Source organism: Leucoraja erinacea, chromosome 6 (assembly GCF_028641065.1).
Source record: "Leucoraja erinacea ecotype New England chromosome 6, Leri_hhj_1, whole genome shotgun sequence".
In the NCBI taxonomy this organism is placed as follows: Eukaryota; Metazoa; Chordata; class Chondrichthyes; order Rajiformes; family Rajidae; genus Leucoraja; species Leucoraja erinaceus.
The window spans coordinates 42,048,282-42,075,144 of NC_073382.1; the positions used below are offsets into that span (position 1 = coordinate 42,048,282).

At 47.1% G+C, this 26,863-nt stretch overlaps 2 protein-coding genes across 4 annotated transcripts in view; one reads left to right on the forward strand and one right to left on the reverse strand.

Moving 5' to 3' along the window:
• Positions 1-13,906, reverse strand: part of LOC129698005 (dTDP-D-glucose 4,6-dehydratase-like) — a 55,595-nt gene extending 41,689 nt beyond the window's left edge. Inside the window, exons 1-3 of one of the 2 annotated variants that reach the window (XM_055636816.1) lie at positions 13,769-13,906; positions 8,299-8,365; positions 628-696 (exon numbers count right to left, since the gene is read on the reverse strand). In XM_055636816.1, the coding sequence (XP_055492791.1) occupies positions 628-696; positions 8,299-8,365; positions 13,769-13,851 (219 nt within the window). In that variant the 5' untranslated portion in view covers positions 13,852-13,906. The remainder of the gene's footprint in view (positions 1-627; positions 697-8,298; positions 8,366-13,768) is intronic. The other variant, XM_055636817.1, reaches the window with a different exon arrangement.
• Positions 13,907-14,070: 164 nt separating this feature from the next.
• Positions 14,071-26,863, forward strand: part of gpr180 (G protein-coupled receptor 180) — a 56,506-nt gene continuing 43,713 nt past the window's right edge. Inside the window, exons 1-2 of one of the 2 annotated variants that reach the window (XM_055636815.1) lie at positions 14,071-14,337; positions 21,912-22,070. In XM_055636815.1, the coding sequence (XP_055492790.1) occupies positions 14,202-14,337; positions 21,912-22,070 (295 nt within the window). In that variant the 5' untranslated portion in view covers positions 14,071-14,201. The remainder of the gene's footprint in view (positions 14,338-21,911; positions 22,071-26,863) is intronic. The other variant, XM_055636814.1, reaches the window with a different exon arrangement.

The window sequence follows — 26,863 nt, forward strand, 5'->3', positions numbered from 1 at the left end:
ACATCGTTTCTTCACGTCGCCGTCTCATGATACGGTTCTTATAAGACTTTGGTTGGGCCACATTTGGAGTGCATTGTGCAGTTCTAGTCGCTCCATTCCAAGAAGAATGTGGAGTCTTTGGAGCGGATGTAGAGGTGGTTTATCAGAATTCTGCCTGAATTAGAGGATTTCAAATACAAGGCAAAGTTGGATGAACTTGCATTGTTTTCTATGGAATGTCAGAGGTTGAGGGGAGACTTGAAGTATTTAAAATCATGAGAGGCGAAAATAGGGTAGACAGTAATTTCCTCAGATGGAAATGTCCAACTAGAGGGCATAGCTATAAGGTGAGAGGGGGAAATTTTAATGGAGATATGCAGGACAAGTTTATTATTTTTATGCAGTGGTGAGGAAAGCATTGTTAGATGTGATGGTGGTGTCAGATACATTAGTAGCATTTAAGAGTCTTTTTGATAGGCACATTGAAGTGCAAGGAATAGACGGATATGGATCATGTATGGGCAGATGAGGTCAGTTTAACTTGGCATAATATTTGGTGCAAACATTGTTGGCCGAAGGGCCCGTTCCAGTGCTGTACTGTTATATCTTCCAATATGAAGCTTAACAGCTTAACACTGATTTACATACCTGTATAAATTTGTAGTTTTTTCTGTTGGAAACTGCTTTCAAATTCTTTAGGCTTGCACAGTAATCAAGCTGCAGTGGGGGGAAAGTAATTAAAGAAATTGGAATAAAATAGTTGACTCGAATTACCACAGCATGACATTCACACCAGGTTGCGCTAACCAGCTATCCACATAACCCCTCAATAGACAGAGCTAGCATCAACATCCAGAACACAAAGTCATGAATGAAGGAGGTATAGCGAGACACGTGTTGTTAAACAAAGTGATCTTTATTAAGTTGAATAAAGGACAGCTCACACTCATCAGTCAGAAGAAGGGGTTTGGCCCGAAACGTTGCCTATTTCCTTCGCTCCATGGATGCTGCTGCGCCCGCTGAGTTTCTCCAGCATTTTTGTGTACCCACAACTCCCACTCGACTGGTGAGGATTCACCCAAAGTTCTATATATATCACCGGGCACACCCTTAAACTAGGTTTGGCGGGACTTCTTTCTGCCAAACCTAGTCACGAGACCCTGCCAGTCCTAGGGCTGAGGGTTCGCCCAATAAGTGGCCTATCCACTGGGAGGCGTCACAGGACCCTCCCAGAACAAGAGGCACAAAACGAGGCGGCCGGACCGTGTACACACATCCCCCCGACAAACCGCTAAAGGCGAATCGGAAGTGGCCAGGACCACGGGCGACGAGGCTGGGCCACCTGCACAGGTTCACTAATGTCCAAATCGTCCGTCTTCAGACGAGCCACCGACAGTTTCGCGCCAACCTCCCATGTCCAAAACAAAAGTGCTAAGTCCATGCTGCAGCACCCGGAAAGGACCCTCATACGGACGCTGCAGCAGCGGCCGGGGAGTGACGTGGTGCAGGAACACATACAAACAGTCCTGAAGAGCAGGGGGAACATGGGAACAAAGCACCCCATGGCAAGATGCTGGGACAGGAGAAAGAGTGCTCACCTTCTCCCGCAAACGGGCCAACACAGACGAAGGTGGCTCTTGCAACCTACGGGCCGCTGGAACGAAATCCCCTGGAACTGTAAGTGGAGCACCATAAACCAATTCCACAAAGGAAGATGCCAAATCCTCCTTCGGGGCGGTACGAATCTCCAGCAAAACCCACAGAAACTCGTCCATCCACTCCGGGCCCGTGAGTCATGTCTTCAGAGCGGCCTTGAGATGACGGTGGAACCGCTCCACCAAACCGTTGGATTGGGTTGATAGGCCGTGGTTTGGTGGAGCTGAGCCCCCAACAGGCGGACCATAGCAGACCACAGCTCAGAGGTGAACTGAGCCCCGACCGAACCAACGAAATGTCCACCGGGACACCAAAACGGGCGATCCAGTGGGTAGCGGGGGCACGGGCGCACGTCACAGCAGAAGTATCAGCCAGTGGAATTACCTCCAGCCACCCCGTGAAACGATCAACCACCATTAGGAGATACGAGACACCCAGGGACGGGAGCAGTGGACCCACAATATACACATGAATGTGATCGAACTGCCGTTGAGGCACAGCAAAATCCTGAACAGGCTCCCTGACGTGCCGCTGAATCTTAGATGTCTGACATGGAATGCACGCCCGGGCCCAATGACCAAGTTGCTTACACAAGCCATGCCACATGAAACGAGCCGCCACCAACGCAATCGTTGCTCGGATGGAAGGGTGAGCTAACCCGTGGATGAGGTCGACTTTTTTTTTTTTTTGTGTCCAAATGTTTGTTTTAGTGTCTCTTGGTATGTCTCTCGGTATGTCTTGTGTGGGGGGTGGTGGGGAGGGACCATTTTCGGTCGCCTCCTCGATGGAGAGGCGACTTTTTCTGTCGCCTCCCTTGCGGCATAACAGCTTGGATTAGAGTGGCCTTTCAATAGACAATAGACAATAGGTGCAGGGGTAGGCCATTCGGCCAGAGCCAGCAACACCATTTAATGTGATCATGGCTAATCATCCTCAATCAGTACCCCATTCCTGCCTTCTCCCCATATCACCCGACTCAGCTATTTTTAAGAGCCCTATCTAACTCTCTCCTGAAAGCATCCAGAGAATCTGCCTCCACCGCCATCTGAGGCAGAGAATTCCACAGACATAACTCTCTGTGAGAAAAAGTGTTTCCTCGTCTCGTTCTAAATGGCTTACTCCTTATTCTTAAACTGTGACCCCTGGTTCTGGACTCCCCCAACATCGGGAACATGTTTCCTGCCTCTAGCATGTCCAAACCCTTTACAATCTTCTCTGTTTCAATGAGATCTCCTCTCGTCCTTCTAAACTCCAGAGTGTAAAAGCCCAGCCGCTCCATTCTCTCAGCATATGACAGTCCCGCCATCCCGGGAATTAACTTTGTAAACCTACGCTACACTCCCTCAATAGCAAGAACATCCTTCCTCAAATTAGGGGACCAAAACTGTACACAATACTCCAGATGTGGTCTCACTAGGGTTCTGTACAACTGCAGAAGGACCTATTTGCTCCTATATTCAACTATTCTTGTTATAAAGGCCAACATGCCATTCGCTTTCTTCACTGCCTGCTGTGCCTGCATGCTTACTTTCACAGACTGATGAACAAGTACCCCCAGATCCCATTGTACTTCCTCTTTTCCCAACTTGACGCCATTTAGATAGTAATCTGGAGACTTTCCTGGAGTCAGGCCCAAGAGCTTCAGCAGCCGGCGCCACGTGGACTTTTCCATCGCCGGGGATCGCTAGAGAGGAGTGCTCCGATCGTGTGACTGGTGACTTTGACATCATGGGGCTGTGTTCTGCGGAACATCTAACAGCGGGCGTGGCGTGGATTTACCTTCCGGAGCCTGGGATCCTTTGCCGGGGATTGCCAGAGAAGAGCTCCGACTGCTGGCCCGCGGACTACGACATCCTGAAACCACGGTCTGCGGAGCTTCTAACCGCGGGCACGGAATGGACTTTCCATCGCGGAGTCTGGGATCCCTTGCCGGGGATCGCCGGAGAAGCTCCGACCGCCAGCCTGTGGCATATAACACCCTGACGCCGCGGTCTCCGGTGAGAAAGTGCCGATTCGGTGTTCGACCATCCCGACGTCAGAGTTTAGATCATCCCGACGTGAGGGCCTGTACATCGGGCCGTCTGTAGCGGAGACTACAGAGTGTTCAAGGCCCCGACCACGGGTGAACAAGGGAGGAGGACTGGCTGAACATTGTGCCTTCCACCATTGAAGAATGCTGTGGTGAATGTTTGTGTTAAATCTTATTGTGTATTGTGTGCTCTTTTTAAGCGTATCACTGCTGGCAAATTCATTTCACTGCACCTACGGGTGCATGTGACTAATACATTTGACTTTGACACCCGATGGCACCAGATGGCAGGTACGATGGGCTGCTGCTGACCGGTGGACATATCGCATAGGACTGTAGCACCAGCAGAACCAAACGACATGTCTTCCAACACCAAGTCGGAAATCGCAGTATGGTCGGTGGGCATGTCTCCATCCTCCAGCTGAGCAGCCACCAAGGAGGAATAGTCAATACCCAGGGCCACATCCAGGAAGGCACCGATGGTGGGCCGGGACAATGCATCAGCGACCCGGTTACTTTTACCCTCGATATGACAGATGCTGGTAGTGAACTCCGAGATATATGCCAGCTGACGCTGTTGCGGGGAGGACCAGGGATCTGACACCTTCGCAAATGCAAAGGAGAGGGGCTTGTGATCGGTAAAGGGAGTAAAATCCCGGCACTCAAGGAAATAGCGAAAGTGTCTCACAGCCAAGTATAGTGCAAGGAGCGCCCGGTCAAATACACTGTGCGTCAGCACCACTGGGTTAAGTTGCCAGCTGAAAAAGGCTAGGGGCCGCCAGCAGCCCTCGAACAACTGTTCCAGCACACCACCCACAGCGCAGTTAGAGGCGTCAACCATCAGGGTGGTCGGGGCATCAGCCCCCGGGTGGATCAGCATCGTAGCCCATGCCATCGTCTCCTTCACATCATCGAAAGCGGCCACAGCCTCATCGTTCCCTAGAATGTCCCGCTGCTTGCCGGCCAGTAACTGAAACAATGGCCGCATGATCCGGGCTGCCGCGGGCACGAACCGATGGTAAAAACTCATCTTACCCATGAATTCCTGGATTCCTCGCACCGTGGAGGCCTTGGGAACTGGCGAATGGCCTCTACCTTATCCGGGAGCAGGACTGCACTGTGATGACCCAGGAAATCAATCGAATTTAGTCCGAACTGACACTTGTCCAGATTGATGGCCAGGCCATGCTTGCTGAGCCGCTGGCAGAGTAATCGGAGGTGGGCCCAATGCTCCTGGCGAGAACGACTGGCAAAAGTCCAAGCCATGCCCCATCGTGTCCATCAGGCACTGAAAAGCCTGCGCAGCATTCTTCAGGCCAACAGGCATACGGGGGGATTCCAAAATGAGTGATGATGGCAGTCTTAGGCATGTCCGGTCGCACAGAAATCTGATGATAACCCTGTACCAGGTCGACCTTTGAAAAAAACCTGGCCCCGGCCAGATGGGCGGAAAAGTCCTAAATGTGTGGGATAGGGTATTGATCCGCAGTCGTGGCGTCATTCTGGCGTTGGTAATTTCCGCAAGGCCTAGAGCCCCCGGAGACCTTGGGAACCATGTGTAGCGGAGAAGCCCACGGGCTGTCGGAGCGCTGTACAATTCCCAAGGCCTCCATCTGGCAGAACTCCGCCTTAGCAATAGGGAGCTTGTCGGGAGGAAGCCAGCGCGCACGTGCGTGGAGCAGCGGACCTGAAGTGAGGATGTTATGCACCACATCGTGTTTAGGGCTGACCGAATGAAATTAGGGGGTCAAAAGGTGGGGAAATTCTGCCAATATCTGGAGCATAAATATTGTCCATGGAAGACATCGGGCCACGTTGGGGCGTAGCGGATGCGGCATGGCATAAGGAGATCGACTTAAACGTCGCAGCATGAACAAGGCGCTGCCTCCTCTCATCCACCAACAGGGATTGAGCGCAGAGAAAATCGGCTCCCAGCAACAGTTGGGAGACGTCGGCAACTATGAACGGCCACATAAAAGGAGCCAAAGATGAGCAGGACCATGCGAAACCCATACGTCCGTATGGAGCTGCCATTTGCTGCGGTTAACAAGGGCCCCTGCTTTTCACAACAAGTATCAACCCCCGATGGGGGCAAAACATTAACCTCCGCCCCCATATCAACAAGGAACCGTCGTCCTGAATGTCGGTCCCAAGCGTAGAGGCGATGTATCTGGCCGACCGCTGCAGCGATTACTGGTGGTTCTCCCGGAAACGAGCAGAATGGGTGGTATTGATGGGCCGCGAAACTCCAGCGTTGATGGCAGTAACACCACTTCCCTTTACATGCTCCTCCTGGGACCAGCGGCGCAGCCGAGCTACCGGTGGATACAGGGCCTGGTCGCTGAGCCTTCCAAGGCACTGCCGGCACCCGATCAAACAAACCGCTGCCCTGCTGATTGGACTGCCACAGCTCGTCCGCACGCTCCTCTAGCTCCAGGGAGTCTTCAAAATTCTCACCCGTGAGGAGCAGGCGGATGCCATCCGGCATCTGCTCTAGAAAGTTCAAACAGGAGACAGGGCTAATGACCATCCATCAGAGTGAGCATTTCGCTCATGAGCACCGACGGTTTGTGATCGCCGAGCCCGCCCATGTGCATGCGCTGTGCTGCTCGATCCAGGCAGTGCAAGTAGATAAGGGACCAGGCGACCGGCCGTCTCCTGATCCAGCGCGCCGACCACATAATAGTACCGGGTGTCATCAGCCGTGATGCGGCAAATGTGGAACTGGGCCTCAGCCTGCTGAAACCACACTTGGGGCTGTAATGTCCAGAACATGGCAGCTTAAGAGCGACAGCGTTTTGCTGGGATGGATCGGGGGCAACTTCGGGTTGAGCGTTGGCTGCTTCCATTTTTCAAATCCAAAATAACAGTTTTGGATCGTCGGGGTCACCAATATAGAGAGACACGTGTTGTTAAACAAAGTGATCTTTATTAAGTTGAACAATGGACAGCTCACACGCGACTGGGGAGGGTTCTCCCAAAGTTCTATATATATCACCGGGCACACCCCTGAGTCACGTGACGACTTCTTCCTGCCAAACCTTGTCACGTGACCCTGCCAGTACGAGGACCAAGGGTTCACCCAATAAGTGGCCTAACGACCGGGTGGCACCACAGAGGTGTGACGCTAGAGCTGGGACTTCAAGCACAGACCAGCTGCGAGGCCAGACAGGGTGTCAGGAACTTGTAAGGGTTTGCAGCCAGAAGGAGAATATAGAGTGCTTGACAAGATGACATGTTTAAAATTGTTATATCCATGGACGGAGAGCTGCTGTTTATCATTGTAGGTTCAGTTTCATCAAGTCGAGAGTGTTTAATTCTCATATGGTACAATGAAATTCTTACAGGTTTATAAACACAATACTCACTGGATAGCATAATAAACAAAACAAAAAAAGTTCAATTGTAATTATGCTCCTAAAGCTTACCCCATTAGTCTAGTTCAGTGAAACACTGAGTCAAGCACTGGATCAACTAAACTCTTTATTATCACTCACAAACAAATACCTATACGATACCTAACCAACACCATGGGTCTGATGCTTGTCTCTACTCGTCCAAGGCCTTCAGCCTCGTGCGAATAGACACCTCCAGACGGTCAACACAGTCCCAAGTGCACCTCCAGAAGATTGGCCTCGATCCATGTGGTGAGCCCTCTTTTATACTGTATTAGACCCGTGGCGTGTAAATACATGGCGGGAAGGGGGGAGGCAACCCCTACAAGCCAATCACAAATAAAGATAATATAATACATTTATTGACAGCTCACTAACCTAATCACAAAATACCCCATTACATTGTTTCCTCAGAAGGTTCTAGTTGGAAGACAGTTCACCAGAGTAAAGAAACATTTCCCCAGATAATATAAACAATATGAGCAAGGCTCCATACTTTGACCAATCACAAGATAACAGTGCAAATGCTCTGCAACATAATTAACAATACTTTACAACACCCCATTCTGTAACCAATCCTGAGCATGCATTTGCAACCCAGCTCAACTTTTTCTGCAAAACCCTCACACATATTAACAATTGAGGGGACATCTGGACATCACAGTTAACCCTGTGATGTTTTTTGGTCTCACATCTGAGGAGGGATGTGCTGGCATTGGGAGGGCCCAGAGGAGGTTTATTAGAATAATCCCCGGGGTTAATGTACGATGACTCTGGCTCTGCACTTGCTGGAGTTAAGAGGATGAGGGGAGAACTCATTGAAACTTACCGTATAATGAAAGGCCTGGATAGAATGGATGTTGAGAGGATGTTTCCACTAGTGAGAGTCTATTACCAGATGGCATAGGCTCAGAAAAAAAGCACACGCAAGAACTGGTTCTTGATTACTGAGGGTGTCAAAGGTTACGGAGAGAAGGCAGGAGAATGGGGCTGGGAGGGAAAATTAGATCAGCCATGATTGAATGGCAGAGTAGACTTAATGGGCTGAATTGCCTCATTCTGGACATGGTGGATATCAGTACCTGTGATGGACCAGGCAGAGGCCACCACTTTTGTAATCTCTTTCACTCCTGGGTATTCGAGTTGAGATTTTTTTGTTATCCAAGGAAAGACTGTGTCCTCATTCTTACAAGTACCGATGACAATGCTCTACAACTTCATAGTTTTCACCAGACTTACCTTGTCTAAATTTATGATCAAATAATCTGGATATCTTTCCAACAGGCAAATAATCACATGCGATGCACTTCAAAAGAAAAACAAATTGGATCACTCACTTAATAAAAATGTATCTGGGATTTGTATATTTCAATCATTCTCGTACTAAAGAGAAACTTGTATTATAGTTTAGTGATGTAAACGCCATCCAATACAGACAAATCAATTGACATTTTGTTTTGAAATCAAATACTTATTAATGCAATAATTTAGTGCAGCTGAATATTTAATTATTAGACTTGAAGCTAAATAAGATTTTCATTTGAACCCCATATTTTAAATTTACTTGGTCATTGGAAGACTTATATAGCATGGAAAATGCCCTTTAACCTAACTTGTCCAAACCAAACTGAGCTTGTCCCATTTACTTGCATGTTACCCATACCTCTCCTACTCACGTACCTGTTTAAATGTCTTTTAAGCATTATGATTATACCCACTTTTACAGCTTCCTCTGACAGCTTATTCAAATACACCCATCTCTCACTGTGTGGAAAAAGCTGCCCTGCCTTTAATTCCTTCTTCTCTCACCTTAAATATCTGCCCTCAAGTTTTAGTCCCCTATGTTGGGAAAAGTCTGTGACCATTCACTTTATCTTTGCACCTCATCATTTCATGTACTTCGATAAGGATGCCAATTAGCCTCCTATGCTTTACAAAAAAAAGGGCAGGCCTTTCGAGCCTCACAAATCGAGCCCTTCAGTCCTGGTGACGTCCTTCACAAAATGTGTAGGAAAGAACTGCAGATCTGGTTTAGATCAATCGTAGACACAAAATGCTGGGGTAACTCAGCAGAACATACAGCATCTCTGGAAAGAAGGAATGGGTGACGTTTCGGGTCGAGACCCTTCTTCAGACAGATGTCTCGCCCCAAAACGTCACCCATTCCTTATCTCCAGAGATGCTGCCTGTCCCACTGAGTTACTCCAGCATTTTGTGTCTAATGTCCTTCACAATACTTTTCTACATAATTTCTAGCACCAAAATTTGTCCCATTGCTCAGTGAACAGAACTGCACACAATACTCTAAGTACAATCTCATGAATGTTGAATCATTATGCTTCAGATCCTGTATGTACTCGGTGCCCTAACTAATGGATGCAAGTGGGCCAAATGCCTTATTCATCACCTTGTGTCTCCACTTTCAGGGAACTTTATACCTGTACCCCTAGGTCCCTCCGTTCTGCAACACTCACCACGGCCCTTTCATTGACTGCAAATCCTGCTCTGGTTTATTTTCCAAAAGTGCAACACCTTGTACTTGGCCTAGTTTAATTCCCTCAGCACTATTTGGCCTAGATCCTGTTCTAATCTTACATAACCTTCACCATTGTCCAGTACACCACCAATCTTGGTATAATTCACAAACTTTATCGGCATCTGTTAAAAACATTGGCATTCAAATCATTAATTTAGATGACAAACAGTGGAATCAGCACTGATCCCTATGGCACACCACTTGTCACAGGCCTCTAATCTATAAAACAACCACCCACTTACTCCTTCCACCAAACCAATTTTGTATCCAATTGGCTAGTTCATCCCAGATCATAGGATACCTAATCTTCTGGACCAGCCTACCATGCAAGACCTTGTCAAATGCCTTATTGAAGTTTATGTAGACAACATCACCCAACATGCTCTAATGAACCACTTCAAAAGATGCAATGAAACCTATGAGACACAATTTCCCATGCACAAAGTCATGTTAACCATCCCTAAGTCCTTGGCTATCAAATTTATGGTAGATCCCGTCTCTCAGAATCCTCTCCAGTAACTCTCTGATATTCGACTCACCAACCTGTAGCTACCTGGCCTGTCCTTGCACCCCATTTTAAAATAAAGCTACAGCATTAATCACCTCCAGTCGTCTGCTTCCTAACCCATGGCAAAAAATAATGCAAATATTTCTGCTACAATCCTTGCAATTTCTACCCTAGTTTCCAACAATGAATTAGAACACACTTGCTTAGGTCCGGGGATTTATCCATTATAATATGCTTTATGATTGCACCTCCGCCTTCGTAATGTGGATATGTTCCAAGACATTTCCTTTTTCCTAGCTTCCATGACAATTTCATCAATTTATCAGTGGTCAATACTTCACAAATTTAATCACCATCACAAATTGTCAATCTATAAGGTTAGATTGCATCCCTCCAAGGCGAGCTAGCCAATTGCATTCAAGACCAAATAATCTAGAGCTGGAGGATCTCTCTGCATCAGGAAACATATGTGGAGGGAATGGACAGACTATGTTTCAGATCAGGATCCCTTTTTAGATTGCTGGATTGAGGCAGAGCAAGTAAGTGATAGGTGGATACAGGTGATGGGTTGATTGGTAGATGGGTCGAGTTAGTGACAATAGCTGGAGGACAAAAGAAGACAATAAGATGTTAGATAAGGAAAGGAGTGAAGGCCTTTTTGATCATCCTATCTGAGGAAGGACATTATTGCCATAGAGGGAGTGCAGAGAAGGTTCACGAGACTGATTCCTGGGATGTCAGGACTGTCTTATGAAGAAAGACTGGATAGACTTGGTTTATACTCTCTAGAATTTAGGAGATTGAGAGGGGATCTTATAGAAACTTACAAAATTCTTAAGGGGATGGACAAGCTAGATGCAGGAATATTGCTCATGATGTTGGGGAAGTCCAGGACAAGGGGTCACAGCTTAAGGATAAGGGGGAAATCCTTTAAAACCGCGATTAGAAAAACTTTTTTCACACAGAGAGTGGTGAATCTCTGGAACTCTCTGCCACAGAGGGTAGTTGAGGCCAGTTCATTGGCTATATTTAAGAGGGAGTTTGATGTGGCCCTTGTGGCTAAGGGGATCAGGGGGTATGGAGAGAAGGCAGGTACGGGATACTGAGTTGGATGATCAGCCATGATCATATTGAATGGCGGTGCAGGCTCAAAGGGCCGAATGGCCTATTCCTGCACCTAATTTCTATGTTTCTATGTATCTACATGTCACGCCACTTTCAAGGAACTGTGTATTTGCAATCCCAGCTCCTTCTGCCCTACCACACTCCCCAGAGCCCTGCCATTCACTGTGCAGGTCCTGTCCTGGTTAGACATCCCAAAATGCACCAACTCGCCTTTCTCTGTATTAAATACCATCAACCATTCGTAAGCCCACCTGCCCAACCAATGAAGATACTGTTGTAATTTTTGACAACTATCTTCAACAGCACTCACTTGAGTATCATCTGCAAACAAGCTAATCATGCCTTTTACATTCTCATCCAAATCATTGAGTTTGATGACAAACAGCAATGGGCCCAGCACCATACCCTGAGGCATACCACCAGTCACAGGTCTCCAGTCCAAAAAACAACCTTCCACCATCACCCACTGTTTCCTTCCATCAAGCCAATTTTCTATCCAGTTAGCTATCTCTCCTTGGATCCCATACAATCTAACCTTCCAGTGCAGTCCACCATGCAAAAACTTTTCAAATGGCTTGCTGAAATCCATATATACAACTTCTCCAGCTCTTCAGCCAAAAGCCTTCATCAACCTTTTTGGGCACATCTTCAAAGGATTCGATCAGATTCGTGAGACGGGATCTCCAATATACAAAACTGTGCTGACTATTCCTAATCAGCCATTGTCCATTTAAATGCATATATATCTTATCCCTCCAGTAACTTTCTGACCACAGATGTTAGGCCCTCTGGCCAGTAGTTCCCTGAACTTGACAACACAGGGCAATAGGTTGGTGAAGAAAACATGTAATATGCTTGGCTTTATTGGCTTGGACAAATAATGTGGGATGTTACGTTGCAACTCCACATAACAGTGGTCAGGCCACACTCAGGGTATTGGCTGGAGTTCTGGTCACCACACTATAGGTCGGACATGATTGTGATGGGAGTGAGGGCAGAGGAGATTCAATGGGATATTGCCTGGATTGGGGACATTTAGAAGTTGAGAGAGAATGGAATAACAGGGCTTTTATTCCCCCGCAGCGAAGAAGACTGAAGGATGACCTGATAGAAATATATAAGATTATGAAGCGCATTGTAGTCAAGTCAAAAACCTTTTTCACTAGGCTTTTCACTATTAAGCTGGAAAGAGGGCAAAGATTGAAAAGATTGTTGCCAGGACAGGAAAGCCTGAACAATAGGAAGAGGTTGGGCAGGGTAGGACTTTATTCCTTGGAGCACAAAACGCTGATGGGTGACCTTATAGAGATAAATAAAATCATGAGGGGAATAGATAGGGTGAATGCACAGTCTTTAACACGTGGTAGGGGAAAACAAGCACTAAATGATATAGGTTTAAGGTGAAAAGAGAAAGGTTTAACAGGAACCCAGGAGGCAACCTTTTCAAAAGGTGATGATTATATGGAACAAGCTGTCAGAGGAAGTAGTCAAAGCAGGTACAACAAATTAAAAAAAACATTTAGGTACATGGATAGGAAGGTTTAGAGGGATATGGGACAAACATGGCCAATTAAGACTCTCTTGGATGATACATCTTTGTTTGCACGGATGAGAAGGGGCCTGTTTCTGTGTTCCCTGTTTCGCTATGATCAACTTGGTCAATTATGTTTATCTTCAGCAATCACTCTGGATCAAGGATGGCTTGCTTTTAATCTAATCATGTGGATTATTAGGTAGTTGAAGAGGTATTTATGGGAACCACAGACTCTACCACATGTGGGGCAGCTGGTGTTGAACCAAGCTGATGGGTGGCAGTGTGGGAAGTGAGGCACTCCTGCCATAATTTTCAGCTTCTACACGTTTCCAACTAATTCCAACTTTTGGTTCCCAGAACTTTCCGGCATGCTCATTCAACATTTCCATCGTCAAATATTCCACAAACTGATGGAGATCTTTCACTTTTTCCAAGTTTAAAAACCTTGGAGTATTTTCCTTGTCTTCCTGGTAAATGACGACAACCAGTTTGTCAAAGGTACACAAAAAAAGCTGGAGAAAATCAGCGGGTGCAGCAGCATCTATGGGGCGAAGGAAATGGGTAACGTTTCGGGCCGAAACCCTTCTTCCTATAAATTCATAGATGCTGCTGCACCCGCTGAGTTTCTCCAGCTTTTTTGTGTACCTTCGATTTTCCAGCATCTGCAGTTCCTTCTTGAAAAACCAGTTTGTCAATTTCCGTGTAATACCATACACGTCCCAGTCTGAAGAAGAGTATCGGTATCGACCCGAAACGTCGCCCATTCCTTCTCTCCAGAGATGCTGCCTGTCCCGCTGAGTTTTACTCCAGCTTTATGTTACTATCTAATCCCAGTGACTCCCGTGTCAGACCAATACCGATTCTATAGCAGCCCAAGTGCCCCTCTGCCAGCATTTGTGTCATTCTGATGCTCCTGCTTTCACGGTAGCTAGATGTTGCTGGTGTGTCAGCTATCCCATATTACTCGCATACCCCTCCCCACACTGCCAGAGTATCCGATACCTACATAAAGCCGGCACCGCCCGTCACCAGCAGCCGCTTGTGGAAGGTGGAAGGGGTCGCGCCGGCTCCCCTGGCAACGTCGGACATCCTCCTCCACCGCAGCCTGGACCGCCGTAAAGTGTACACGTTCAGGACTTAAACATCACATTCCAACCAACACCCCAAATTCAGATGCTTGTGAAACACATGCAGTACACAATTAACGACTCATTTTACAAAATCAATAACGACATTGTTTTGCAACGATGCGATTTATTCTATTCCAACATTTGATGGGCTGATCTTTACCACAGTGTTATTCAAGAGCACTTTGCGACACCGTTGACACGTTGGAGAGTCCGCCTCCGCCGCGAGGGTGGGTGGCGTCGCTATACAGCTGTGACAGGAGGGTGACAGGAGGTGGCAGAGTTAAGGTGTTTTAATAAGCAACCGAAGCAATGAAGCTTCTAATCCTGTCCACTTTTGCAGCGGTGCTGGTGTTGATGTGTGATGGGAAAACGGTGACTGGATTTTTCAGCAGCGATATGGCGAGACAGAGTGGAGCACAGCAAGTTGCTAAGTTTCTGTTTCATGGTAGGCACTGATATAATTAATTGTAAGCATTTGTTGCAAACATTTTGCAAATCGTTTTGGTACTTTGTTAGCATTTTTTAGGTCATTTGTTGGTTTAAAATATGAACAGCAGTCCGCTATTATCGATATTGACTTAACTGCATTTTATCAGCCTAGGTACGACTACTTTTAATAACTTACGGCACTGGAAATATGAAATGACAACAGGTAATTGACGCGTGGCTGGTGTTTAGCAGCGAATTCTCCTTAGTGGCGTAACTTGGGTTGGGAACACCCAATACGATAGGCTGGGTTGTGTCTATGGGCGGGTGCGTCGGCATTGCCAACGCATCATGACTCCAGAACTACTATTATCTCCAAATCGTTCGTCTCAGAAGGAGATGAGAACTGAACATGGTAAATTGGGATCCCGAATTTGAAAAACAAATCAAAATCGATGTCCAATACTACGAGGGAAGGGGAAACTGTCGGAGAAGAATGTAAAGTGGATGCAAAGAGGCTCTAACTTTATTTGAAAGTGATCAGTAGCAGCTGGTGGAGCTGCCTCATAGGGCCAGAGTCCTAGGTTCAATACTGACCTTGGATCATGTCTGTGTGGAATTTGCATGTACTCTATGACTGTGTAGGTTTTCTTTGCTTGCTCTGGTATCCTCCCACATCCACATCCACCCTAATACAGACTGGGACATACACGGGGCAAGAGGATTAGACGGGGCAGAATTTGTATTGGGGTACGAGCCTGGCCAGGTGACTTGTGTTGCGATAGAAAAATAATTTTGAGATGGTGGTCACAACTCCATAAATGTTAAAGTAGTCTTGAATAGGGATAGGTCTGGATGTTGGGGGAAGGAACTTAATTGGGGGAAAAGCAGATTACAATGTCATTAGGCAGGAGCTAAGGAGGGTAGATAGGAATAAGTTGTTATTGGATAAGTTCACAAAGGACATGTGGGTGTTGTGTAAAGGCCAGCTGATCAAAGTGCAGGATCAGCATGTACCAGTAAGAAGAAAGGATAAGGATGGAAAGGTAAGGGAACTATGGATGACCAAGGAAATTATTAACTGCCAGGAAGAAAAAGGAAGCATATGTCAGGTTTAAGAAGGCGGCATCAAACGGGGCTTATGAGGAATATAAAGTGAGTCGGAAAGAACTCAAGCTGATGATTAGAAGTACCAGAAGGTGCCATGGAATGTAATTTGGCAAGTTGGATTAAGGCAAATCCCAAGGTGTTTCATACGTACATTAAAAATAAGAGGTGACAGGAAAAGATAGGTAGACACAAAATGCTGGAGTAACTCAGCGGGTAAGGCAGCATCTCTGGAGAGAAGGAATGGGCGACGTTTCGGGTCAAGACCCTTCTTCAGACTGATGTCAGGGGAGGGGGCGGGGCAGAGATAGAATGTAGTCGGAGACAGTAAGATTGGTGGGAGAACTTGGAAGGAGAAGGAGAGAGAAAGCGATGTCTATCTGAAGTTGGAGAAGTCAATGTTCATACCGCTGGGGTGTAAACTACCCAAGCGAAATATGAGGTGTTGTTCCTCCAATTTGCGTTGGGCCTCACTCTGACAATGGAGGAGGCCCAGGACAGTAAGGTCAGATTGGGAATGGGCGGGGGAGTTGAAGTGCTGAGCCATCGGGTGATCAGATAGGTTAAGATGGACTGAGCGGAGTTGTTCAGTGAAATGATCGCCAAGCCTGCGCTTGGTCTCGCCGATGTAGAGAAGTTGACACCTGGAACAGCGGATACAGTAGATGAGGTTGGAGGAGGTGCAAGTGAACCTCTGCCTCACCTGGAAATACTGTTTGGGTCTTTGGATGGAGTCGAGAAGGCAGGTAAAGGGATAGGTGTTGCATCTCCTGTGGTTGCAGGAGAAAGTACCTGGGGAGGGGGTGGTTTGGGTGGGAAGGGACAAGTTGACCAGGGAGTTTCGGAGGGAACGGTCTCTGTGGAAAGCAGAAAAGGGTGGAGATGCGAAGATGTGGCCAGTAGTGAGATTCCGTTGAAGGTGGTGAAAATGTTGGAGGATTATATGCTGTACTAGACTAAGTGAGACCCGTTGGCTCCCATGTTCACACGGGAGGGCTGGTCCCCCGACGCAATATTCCACCTCTCCACCAATTCCGGTATTGGTGGCCAGTGGGGGGGGGGGGCTTTCTGGAGAGCTGGTATGGATTCTTGGGGTGGCAGCTCAGTCCCTCAAGCCTGCTCTGCTGGCAGCTCACTCACGGCTGGTGGGCTGGCAATTGACTCGTAACTATTCCTTGAAATTCCTTTTCAAGCAGGGTGCAAGGCCACCAAATTCAAATCCATGTTCCTACCATTTCAAGCAGGGTGCATGGCCACCAAATTCAAGTGCAGTTTCTTACCACTTTGAGCAGGGTGCAAGGCCACCGAATTCGTGCAGTTTCCAACCACTTCAAGCAGGGTGCAAGGCCACCAAATTCAAGTGCAGTTTCATACCATTTCATGCAGGGTGAAACCACCATAAAACCACATAAAACATCAAACTCACAGTTCAGTAGACATTCAGTGTGTTCAGTTGATTCACAGCTCAGACAGAGTCGTGACCTCTCCCTCCCCCATCATGCAGAGACTGAGCCACACCCACACTTCCGGGTTTTATAACCCCTCCCCTTCCCACCGGAAATGGTGTGGCTTTCATGGCGTGATTGACGGGAGATAAATTCTCAACATTTTTTAAACACTAATAACACTTTTATTTTTCTTTGATGGGAACAATTCTCTGCACCTGCTCAGCAGAGGGGGACTGAGTAAGATGGCCAAAAATCACAGCCGTAAGTGGTAGCGTTTTATCAAAAATCAATGTAGAGTGCTAACGGGAAGTAAGTGCATTTGCAGTAGTGCCTTTTAACTTCAAGCCAAAGCACCCAAGCCGCCATTTGCAGTAAGTAGTGCCTTTTAACTTCATGCCACCATTTGCAGTGAGTAGTGCCTTTCAACTTCAAGCCAAAGCACCCAAGCCGCCATTTGCAGTAAGTAGTGCCTTTCAACTTCAAGCCATAGCACCCAAGCCACCATTTGCTGTAAGTAGTGCCTTTCAACTTCAAGCCAAAGCAACCAAGCCACCACTTGCCGTAAGTAGTGCCTTTCAACTTCAAGCCAAAGCACCCAAGCCACCATTTGCGGTAAGCAGTGCCTTTCAACGTCATGCCACCATTTGCAGTGAGTAGTGCCTTTCAACTTCAAGCCAATGCACCCAAGCCACCATTTGCAATAAGTAGTGCCTTTCAACTTCAAGCCAAAGCACCCAAGCCACCATTTGCAGTAAGTAGTGTCTTTCAACTTCGTGCCACCATTTGCAGTAAGTAGTGCCTTTGAACTTCAAGCCAAAGCACCCAAGCCGCCATTTGTATTAAGAAGTGCCTTTCAAATTCAAGCCAAAGCACCCAAGCCAACATTTGCAGTAAGTAATGCCTTTCAACTTCAAGCCAAAGCACCCAAGCCACCATTTGCAGTAAGTAGTGCCTTTCAACTTCGTGCCACCATTTGCAGTGAGTAGTGCCTTTGAACTTCAAGCCAAAGCACCCAAGCCGCCATTTGTAGTAAGTAGTGCCTTTCAAATTCAAGCCAAAGCACCCAAGCCAACATTTGCAGTAAGTAATGCCTTTCAACTTCAAGCCATAGCACCCAAGCCACCATTTGCTGTAAGTAGTGCCTTTCAACTTCAAGCCAAAGCACCCAAGCCACCATTTGCAGTAGGCAGTAGCCTTTCAACTTCATGCCACCATTTGCAGTTAGTGCTTTTCAACTTCAAGCCAAAGTACCCGCCACCATTTGCAGTAAGTAGTGCCTTTCAACTTCAAGCCAAAGCACCCAAGCCACCATTTGCAGTAAGTAGTGCCTTTCAACTTCAAGCCAAAGCACCCAAGCCACCATTTGCAGTAAGTAGTGCCTTTCAACTTCAAGCCAAAGCTCGCAAGCCACCATTTGCAGTAAGTGGAGCCTTTCAACTTCAAACCAAAACACCCGCCACTATTTGCAGTAAGTAGTGCCTTTCAACATCAATCCAAAGCACCCAAGCCAGAATTTGCAGTAAGTAGTGCCTTTCAATTTGCACCCAAAGGATTTGCAGTAAGTAGTGCCTTTCAACTTCATGCCACCATTTGCAGTAAGTAGTGCCTTTCAACTTCAAGCCAAAGCACCCAAGCACCCATTTGCAGTAAGTAGTGCCTTTCAACTTCAAGCCAAAGCACCCAAACAACCATTTGCAGGCAGTGCCTTTTTACTTCAAACAAACCATATTTTCATTTTCAAACCACATTAAGGGGACTCACAGTTGTGTAGACATTTGTTCAGTGTTATTCAGAGCTCAGAGAGACATGACCCCTGGCTTCATCCACCTTGCAGGGACTGAGTGAGGCACACCACTTTCTGGTTTTATAGTCCTTCCCCCCTCCCTCCAGCAGGGGCAGCAGAGAGAATAGTGATTTAAAAAAAAAACATTAATATCTCTCTGATTTGTCAACAATGGGAAAAATCCTCCGCACCCGTAAGGCGGAATGGGGTTCAGAAGCCGTGAGTCAGTTAGTAGTGTCCAGAAGCCGTCAGTAGTGAGTACAGAAGCCATGAGTCAGTGAGTAGTGAGTACAGAAGCCATGAGTCAATGAGTGGTGAGTCCAGAACCTATAAGTCGGCGAGTAGTGAGTCCAGAAGCCGTGAGTCAGTGAGTGAGCCCAGAAGCCGTGAGTCAGTGAGTGCGCCCAGAAGCCGTGAGTCAGTGAGTGAGTCCAGAAGCCATCCGTACCAGAGGCGGCCCGGTGTGCGGAGGCGGCCCGGCGTGCGGAGCCTGGCCAACTGCTGCAAAATCGAGATCCTGGGAAAGTGAGGAGTGAGTGTGGGGGGATTGAGGGGGCCGGGCCCCCTCACACACCCCCCCCCCACACCCCCAGTAGGCCGCGACAGCGGTAGGCCACGCCAGCGCTCTCCTCCCCCCCCCCCCCCCCCAACTGGCTGAAGCCGTCCTCCTCCCCCAGCTACAGAACGCTCCCTCCGGCTCCCACCTGAAGCCTCCCCGTCCCCAGCAGCAGGACTAGTCCAAGGAAAGTCCATCCGGCCCACAATGTGCATTTAGCACTCTGGCCACCAGTCCCATCAGCCCACAACACCTATACTAGTCCTCCAGAAAGCCTCCCCCCCCCCCCCCCCCCCCACACTGGCCCCACCTGAAGCCCCTCCCCATCCCTAGTTGCAGGACGCTTCCCCCCCCACTGGCCCCCTCCTGAAGCCGGTGGGGAGCGGCAGCGGATGGCCATGGTAGCAGAGGGCCATGGCAGCGACAGGCCGCCGCAGCAGTAGGCCATGCCAGCGGCAGGCAGTGGCAGGCCAGAGTCACGGTTGGTCACTGCAGTGGTAGGCCATGGCAGCACTCCCTTGCACCCCCGTCCCTCACTGGCCCCTGACAGCCCGCCTGAAGCCATCCCCCGTCCCGCTGCAGTACGCTCTTCCCCCCCCCCCCCCCCCCCCCCCCCCCCCCCCCCCACCAACCCCAGTCTGAAGCCGCCCCCCTCCCTCGGCTGCAGGATACTCCCCCCTCCCCCCCCCCCCCCCCCCCCTCAGCGACCCCTGCCTGAAGCCGTCCCTGTCCCCATTCAGTCAAGTTTTGCAATGACGATCTATAAAGCGCAAGGACAAACCAATGAGAAAGTGTTGATATACCTCGAGAAACCGGTATTTCAGCATGGACAACTATATGTGGCTCTTAGCTGTGGAAAGATGAAGGAAACTCAAAGTTTTCCTGAAGGATGGAACATCGACCAAGAGTGTTGTCACTAAACGCGTGCTTGGTTGAACGATGACTACTGAGGTAAGTTCTCAGATTTTCCTCAAGTTAAGATTTGACCATTCAATAATGTCTCTATATTAAAATTATGTGTCCTTTTTTAATCAACAGCAAAGAGACATCAGTGAGCAACAGAACGCAACAAGAGACAACAAAAAAGAATTGAATGAAATACCTCATCTTTAACATTTAAATTGTTGTTGTAGCGGTACCAAACGTGGTGAACAAACAGTTGACTTATTCAGACGTTACATGTTGGTGTACATGCAAGTTTGGTCCTCTAACATACTAAGTCATTGCTGCTGCTGCTGCTAAGCGAGGGTGTTGCCTCGAGCTCAGCTACCTGTACACTCTTGATCTCAAGATGAGATCTGCTTATGTAGCAGGACACTCCCCTTAACCCATGACATCACGTGACAGCTCTTGTAACCACTGACGAGGGTTCGACCGTAAGTGGTCTGACCATCAGCTGACGCCACAGGACCCCCCCCCCCCCCCCAGAACCGGAGAAGAAAACGAGCAAGCCAATGAAAGCGGCAGCCAGAATTTGTAAACCCACAGGCGAAAAGGGATAGAATGCGCTAACCTTCTACAAGAAGGTGTGCAAGCATGGTCGAGGGCAGCTCCTGCTCTGTGTCGGAACACCCCAGCCCTGGGTCAGGATGGTGGGGCCCGCGAGCGCAGTCGACGGTCTGGCTGTGGGCCATCTCGGCCGTATGCCGAGTGGTGCGAGGAGACCAATGCAAAAGCCGCAGGATTGTCAAGACACAGTCGCATCTCATCAACCGGCAGGGGATCGTGTCCTGAGAAACACGGCACCCAGGAACGGCTGGGAGACGTCAGCAACAATGCAAACCAAAGAACAAAGAATAAACTAATAGCTAAACCCGGCGAGGTCATTACAGTGTAAAAAAGTGAAAAGAAACAAAACAAACTACAGTGAGCAAACAAGTCCAAAGTGGTTGGAAACTAAGTTCAAATTGTTCAATGTCTGATGTGAAGCTGTGCTGGAAGCTGGAAAACTGGAGGTTACAGTGACACCCAAAGATCCTATAGCAGAGCAAGATAGTGCACTCTTGCGAAAATCAACGGGCTGACATGTAGTACGCAACGGAGCGTCAGCCTTTTCGTCGGCCATTTCAGTAAACCCAACCTGACTTTGTATATCCCTCCCGCAGTGTAATCAGCGTTGCGGGGGAACATTTTGTGTATGTGATATAGTGTTAGATTCATGATTCATATTTCTGTTACTTTTGTTAATGATTAATATGTTAATAAATTATAATTCTAGTAAGAGAGCTGCTAAGAGTGGATGGGGGGGGGGGGGGGGGGTTCTGATGGGGGAATGGGGAGTGAGTGTGTGGGGGGGGGGGGTCAAGAGTGTCACAACGGGAACACACATAATCCCTTCTTTCTGTATCTGATTTTACCCATCTATTTTTGCTCTGTTTATCAATGTAAGCTAAATGTTATAAGAGATTATAGGAAATATTATGATGGTGTTGGAGGCCGGTTCTCTGGATACTTTCAAGAGAGAGCTTGATAGGGTTCTTAAAGATAGCGGAGTCAAGGGATATGGGGAGAAGACAGGAACGGGGTACTGATTGTGGATGTTCAGCCATGATCACATTGAATGGTGGTGCTGGCTCGAAGGGCCGAATGGCCTACTCCTGCACCTATTGTCTACTTTCTATTAAAAATGTGTAACATCTCTGCTATGAGGACATTTGGTTATTAATAGGCCTTACAGTGTGAACATATTTCATCTTCAGGTGTAAATGGTTTACTAAGCTGTCAAATAGACAACAGAACAGTGGCCATTGGAAAAGGTGCCAAGCTTTACCTCTTCCATGAACAAGTCTGGTTAAAGCTACAGGAGAAAATCAAAGAGGTGAACTGTTTACTGAAGTTCTCTGATGCCCACGTGACAAGTAAGAGACTTTATAATGGTATATTTCAAGATTTCAGATGGAGAATTTGTCGATTTCGTTAACTTTATCAGTAACTTCCACCCTGCCCTCAGATTCACTTGGACCATCGCTTTCACCTCCCTACCCTTGTGATCTCTCCATCCCCTTCATGGGGGACAGACTATGGACTGACATCTACTACAAACCTACCGACTCCCACAGTTATCTGAACGACGCTTCCTCCCTCACTGCCTTTTGCAAAGATGCTGTGCCCTGCTTTCAATTTCTCCATCTTTGCCGCATGTGCTCCCAAATTGACGCTTTCCATTATAGACATCCAAGATGTTCTCGTTCCTTAGTAAATGTGGTTTTTCCCCTGGTGTCATCGATAGATTTCTCACCCGCATCTCCACCGTGTCCTGTAGTTCTACCGTCCACCGACATTTCTGTCACCTCTAGCAGTCACATCCCACTAGCAGTCACATCTTCCTGTCCCCACCTCTTTCCACCTTCTGCAGAGACCGCTCCCACTGTGACTCCTTGATTCATTCTTTCCCACAAAAACCACCCCCTCCCCAGGTACTTTCCCTTGCAACTGCAAGAGATGCAACACCTGCCCCTAGACTTCATCCCTTGCCTAAATCCAGGGATCCCAACAGTCCTTCCAGGTGGGACAGAGGTTTCTGTACACCTCCTCTACTGCATCCAGTAGTCCCAATGTAGCCTCCTTTACATCGGCAAGAACAAGCGTAGACTAAGTGACTGTTTTGCGGAACACTTGCATTTGGTCCATCTACTAGATCTCCTAGTTGCTAACTATTTTAACTCTTTTCCATTCCCATATTGACCCTTCTGTCATGGGCCTCCTCCATTGCCAGAGGAGGACACAGGCAAACTGAAAGAACAGCATCTCCTATTCTGCTTGGGTAGCATTCAACACAGTGGTATGAACATTGAATTCTCCAATGTGTGGTAACTACAAACCCTCCCCCCCCCCCCCCCCTCTTCGTCCTCAACTACCATGCCCCCCCCTCTCTCCCTTGTGTGCCACCTGAATTATCTCCTATTTTTCCTCTCCTCCCCTACCATCTATGTTCCCTCCTCTAGTTTCACAATTCTCAACGCTTCAATCCTTTTGTTTCACCTATTACCCTCCTCTCCCAACCTAATACTTCACCTATCCATGTTCTCTAGAAATGCTGCCTGACATGCTGAGTTACTCCTGCACTTTGTATCCTTCTAAGGATATCCTTGATTCATGACTGCTTTTGTAAATCCAGATTAATCTATTCCATGAGATTAATTAATACTTTAGACTGGTACAGGGCTACTATACCAACCTTATTCTATTGCCATAGAATCACACAACATGGAAACCTTCTTTTGGCTCAGTGAGTCTGCACTGACATAAACATAGAAAATAGGTGCAGGAGTAGACCATTCGGCCCTTCGAGCCTGCACCGCCAATCAATATGATCATGGCTGATCATCCAACTCAGTATCCTGTACCTGCTTTCTCTCCATACCCCCTGATCCCTTTAGCCACAAGGGCCACATCTAACTCCCTCTTAAATATAGCCAATGAACTGGCCTCAACTACATTCTGTGGCAGAGAATTCACCACTGTGTAACAAATGTTTTTCTCATCTCAGTCCTAAAAGATTTCCCCTTTATCCTTAAACTGTGACCCCTTGTTCTGGACTTCCCCAACATCGGGAACAATCTTCCTGCATCTAGCCTGTCCAACCCCTTAAGAATGTTGTAAGTTTCTATAAGATCCCCCCCTGAATCTTCTAAATTCTAGCGAGTACAGCCAAGACCCTGTACAATTGCAATAGAACCTCCCTGCTCCTATACTCAAATCCTTTTGATATGAATGCTAACATACCATTCTCTTTCTTCACTGCCTGCTGCACCTGCATGCCTACTTTCAATGACTGGTGTACCATGACACCCAGGTCTCGTTGCATCTCCCCATTTCCTAATCGGCCACCATTCAGGTAATAGTCTACTTTCCTGTTTTTGCCACCTCACATTTATCCACATTATACTGCATCTGCCATGCATTTGCCCACTCACCCAGCCTATCCAAGTCATCTTGCAGCCTCCTGGCATCCTCCTCACAGCTAACACTGCCCCCTAGCTTCGTGTCATCCGCAAACTTAGATGTTGCATTCAATTCCCTCGTCCAAATCATTAATATATATTGTAAATAGCTGGGGTCCCAGCACTGAGCCTTGCGGTACCCCACTAGTCACTGCCTGCCATTCTGAAAAGGACCCGTTAACTTCTACTCTTTGCTTCCTGTCTGCCAGCCAGTTCTCTATCCACATCAAAACTGAATCCCCAATACCGTGTGCTTTAAGTTTGTATACTAATCTCTTATGTGGGACCTTGTCGAAAGCCTTCTGAAAGTCCAGATATAACACATCCACTGGTTCTCCCTTATCCACTCTACTAGTTACATCCTTGAAAAATTCTACAAGATTCGTCAGACATGATTTACCTTTCATAAATCCATGCTGACTTTGTCCAATGATTTCACCACCTTGAAGCACTCATTGTCATTAATCCCACAATAATCAAATTTGGCCACTCACCTGCAAATTAAGTCCAATTATCCCTCCATCACTTTTGGATGCGTGAGGAAACTGGAACACCCAGAGGAATCCCACGCTGTCAAAAGGCGAATGTGCAAAGTCAGTACTGACAGTTTCAGAAGGTAGAAACTGAAACAGAAACACAAAAGACTGCAGATGCTGTAATCTGGAACAAAAAAACAAACTGCTGAAAAAACTCACTGCCTGCATCTGTGGAGGCAAAGTGATGGTCAATATTTAGGGTTGAAGCCCTGCACCAGGACTGCATGTGAAGCGGTTATCCACTCTTCCACCAATATCATTACCCATTCCCATATTTCAATGGCATATTGCAACCCCAGCCCGACACAGCCCTCAATCTTTCTCTGAGCTGCTTTCCCCCCACCACCCTGTGAGGCATCTCTGCATTACCCTCTTCATACCTCATGCCTTGTCCTTGCCAGTTTATTTTAGAGATAGTGCACGGAAACAGCCCGAGTGTGCACCAACCAATGATACCCACACATTAACACAATCCTACACACACTAGGGACATTTATACCAAGCCACTTAACCTTTAAACCTGTACGCCTTTGGAGTGTGGGAGGAAATCGAAGATCTCAGAAAAAATCCACATGGTCACGGGGAGAACGTACAAACTCTGTACACATAGCACCTGTAGTCGCGATTGAATTTTGGGCAAGCAAGCAAGTTTATTTATATAGCACATTTCAGCAAAAAAGCAATTCAAAGTGCTTTACACAAAGCATTAAAAAGCAATCAAAAGCAATTAAAAACAGTCATTAAAAAGAATAGAAAATAAAAATAAGCTAAAATAGAATAAGACGCATAAAATATAAGATAAATCCTAATGACGAGCAAGATACATCATAATGACGAGCACTTCTTATAATGCCTCCACTTCCATGTCTATTTCTTTAGCAAGGAGAAATCAGCCCGTTCTGAAGACTCCTTCTCTATATTAAAAACAGTCCTGATCCAGGATCTCGAGCTGAAATGTTTAACCCTAACTTTGTCCTCCGAGATGTTGACTGACCCGATGAGATCCTGCCGGTTGTTTTTCTTGTGCCAGTACTGATGTGCCAGGTTACTGGAGCTTTGAAGTAATGGTTCTAACCATTGTGTCGCCCTTAAAAGCAAATAAGTTAGAAGAGGATAGGGAGAAAGAGAAAGTGTGTTATTTGATATATTTATACATAAAATATACTAATTTCTGAGTAAAACAAGAAACAGCATTTGAATCAATTTAAATTAAGCTTAAAAATAACCTTTTCTATAATTCATAGAAATCTACTTCAAATGCAATTGATTTGCTTTTCTCAAGCTCCTTTGTGATATCCATTGTCTGAGATTCATGTTTTACCATTATTGGTTAAGTTAAATTTCCTTCTGACCTCTTTGATTTTGAAATTAAATTTGAAACACTAAAACCCCTTTCTCACGGGGCGACTTGACGCAAGAGTTAACCAGAGTTGAACATCGTGGGAACCTCTTGCGATAACCGTACGGCATTCGTGGACCACCGTGGCGCTAACGGCAGGTACTCGTGTAACTTGGTGACTCGGGAGAAAATTCAAACAAGCTTGAATTTCTCCAAGAGTGACTTGTACACTTGTGGTTGAACATTGAAACATTATATGCACGTAGTGGTCAGTGCGATATCCGTACTGACTCTTGCGTGTTCCGTGGGAACTCCTGCGAACGGTGAACCCGGAAGCTGGACAGAGGGGACAGAAGGTGAGTAAAAATTGTCTTCTGTGGGATTAAATTTAAAAAATAAAGATTTGCATCCGCATATGGACATCAACTTATTCATGAGTTATGTTAATGAGATTCAAGAAAATAACTATAATCTTTAAAAGGGACTTTACTGAAAGGTCCCGCATTTTTATGGTCCATGAGAAATTTTTCACATGTACTTCTTTGAGAGATACAGCTCGGAGTCCTCGCCGACCAGCGATCGATGCCTTTCCGAAGCAGGGTCCGGAACGCTACCAATCAATGTTCTCCAGAGACCCGTGTAAAGCAGTGAACTGCACATGCTGGTTTAAAACGAAGACAGACACAAAAAGCTGGAGTAACTCAGCGAGTCAAGCAGCATCTCTGGAGAAAAATATGTTATGTTTCGGGACGAGACACATCTTCAGACTCAATTCCGATTAGGATGTCTGAAGAAGGGTTCCGATTCGAATCGCCACCTATTCCTTTTCTCCA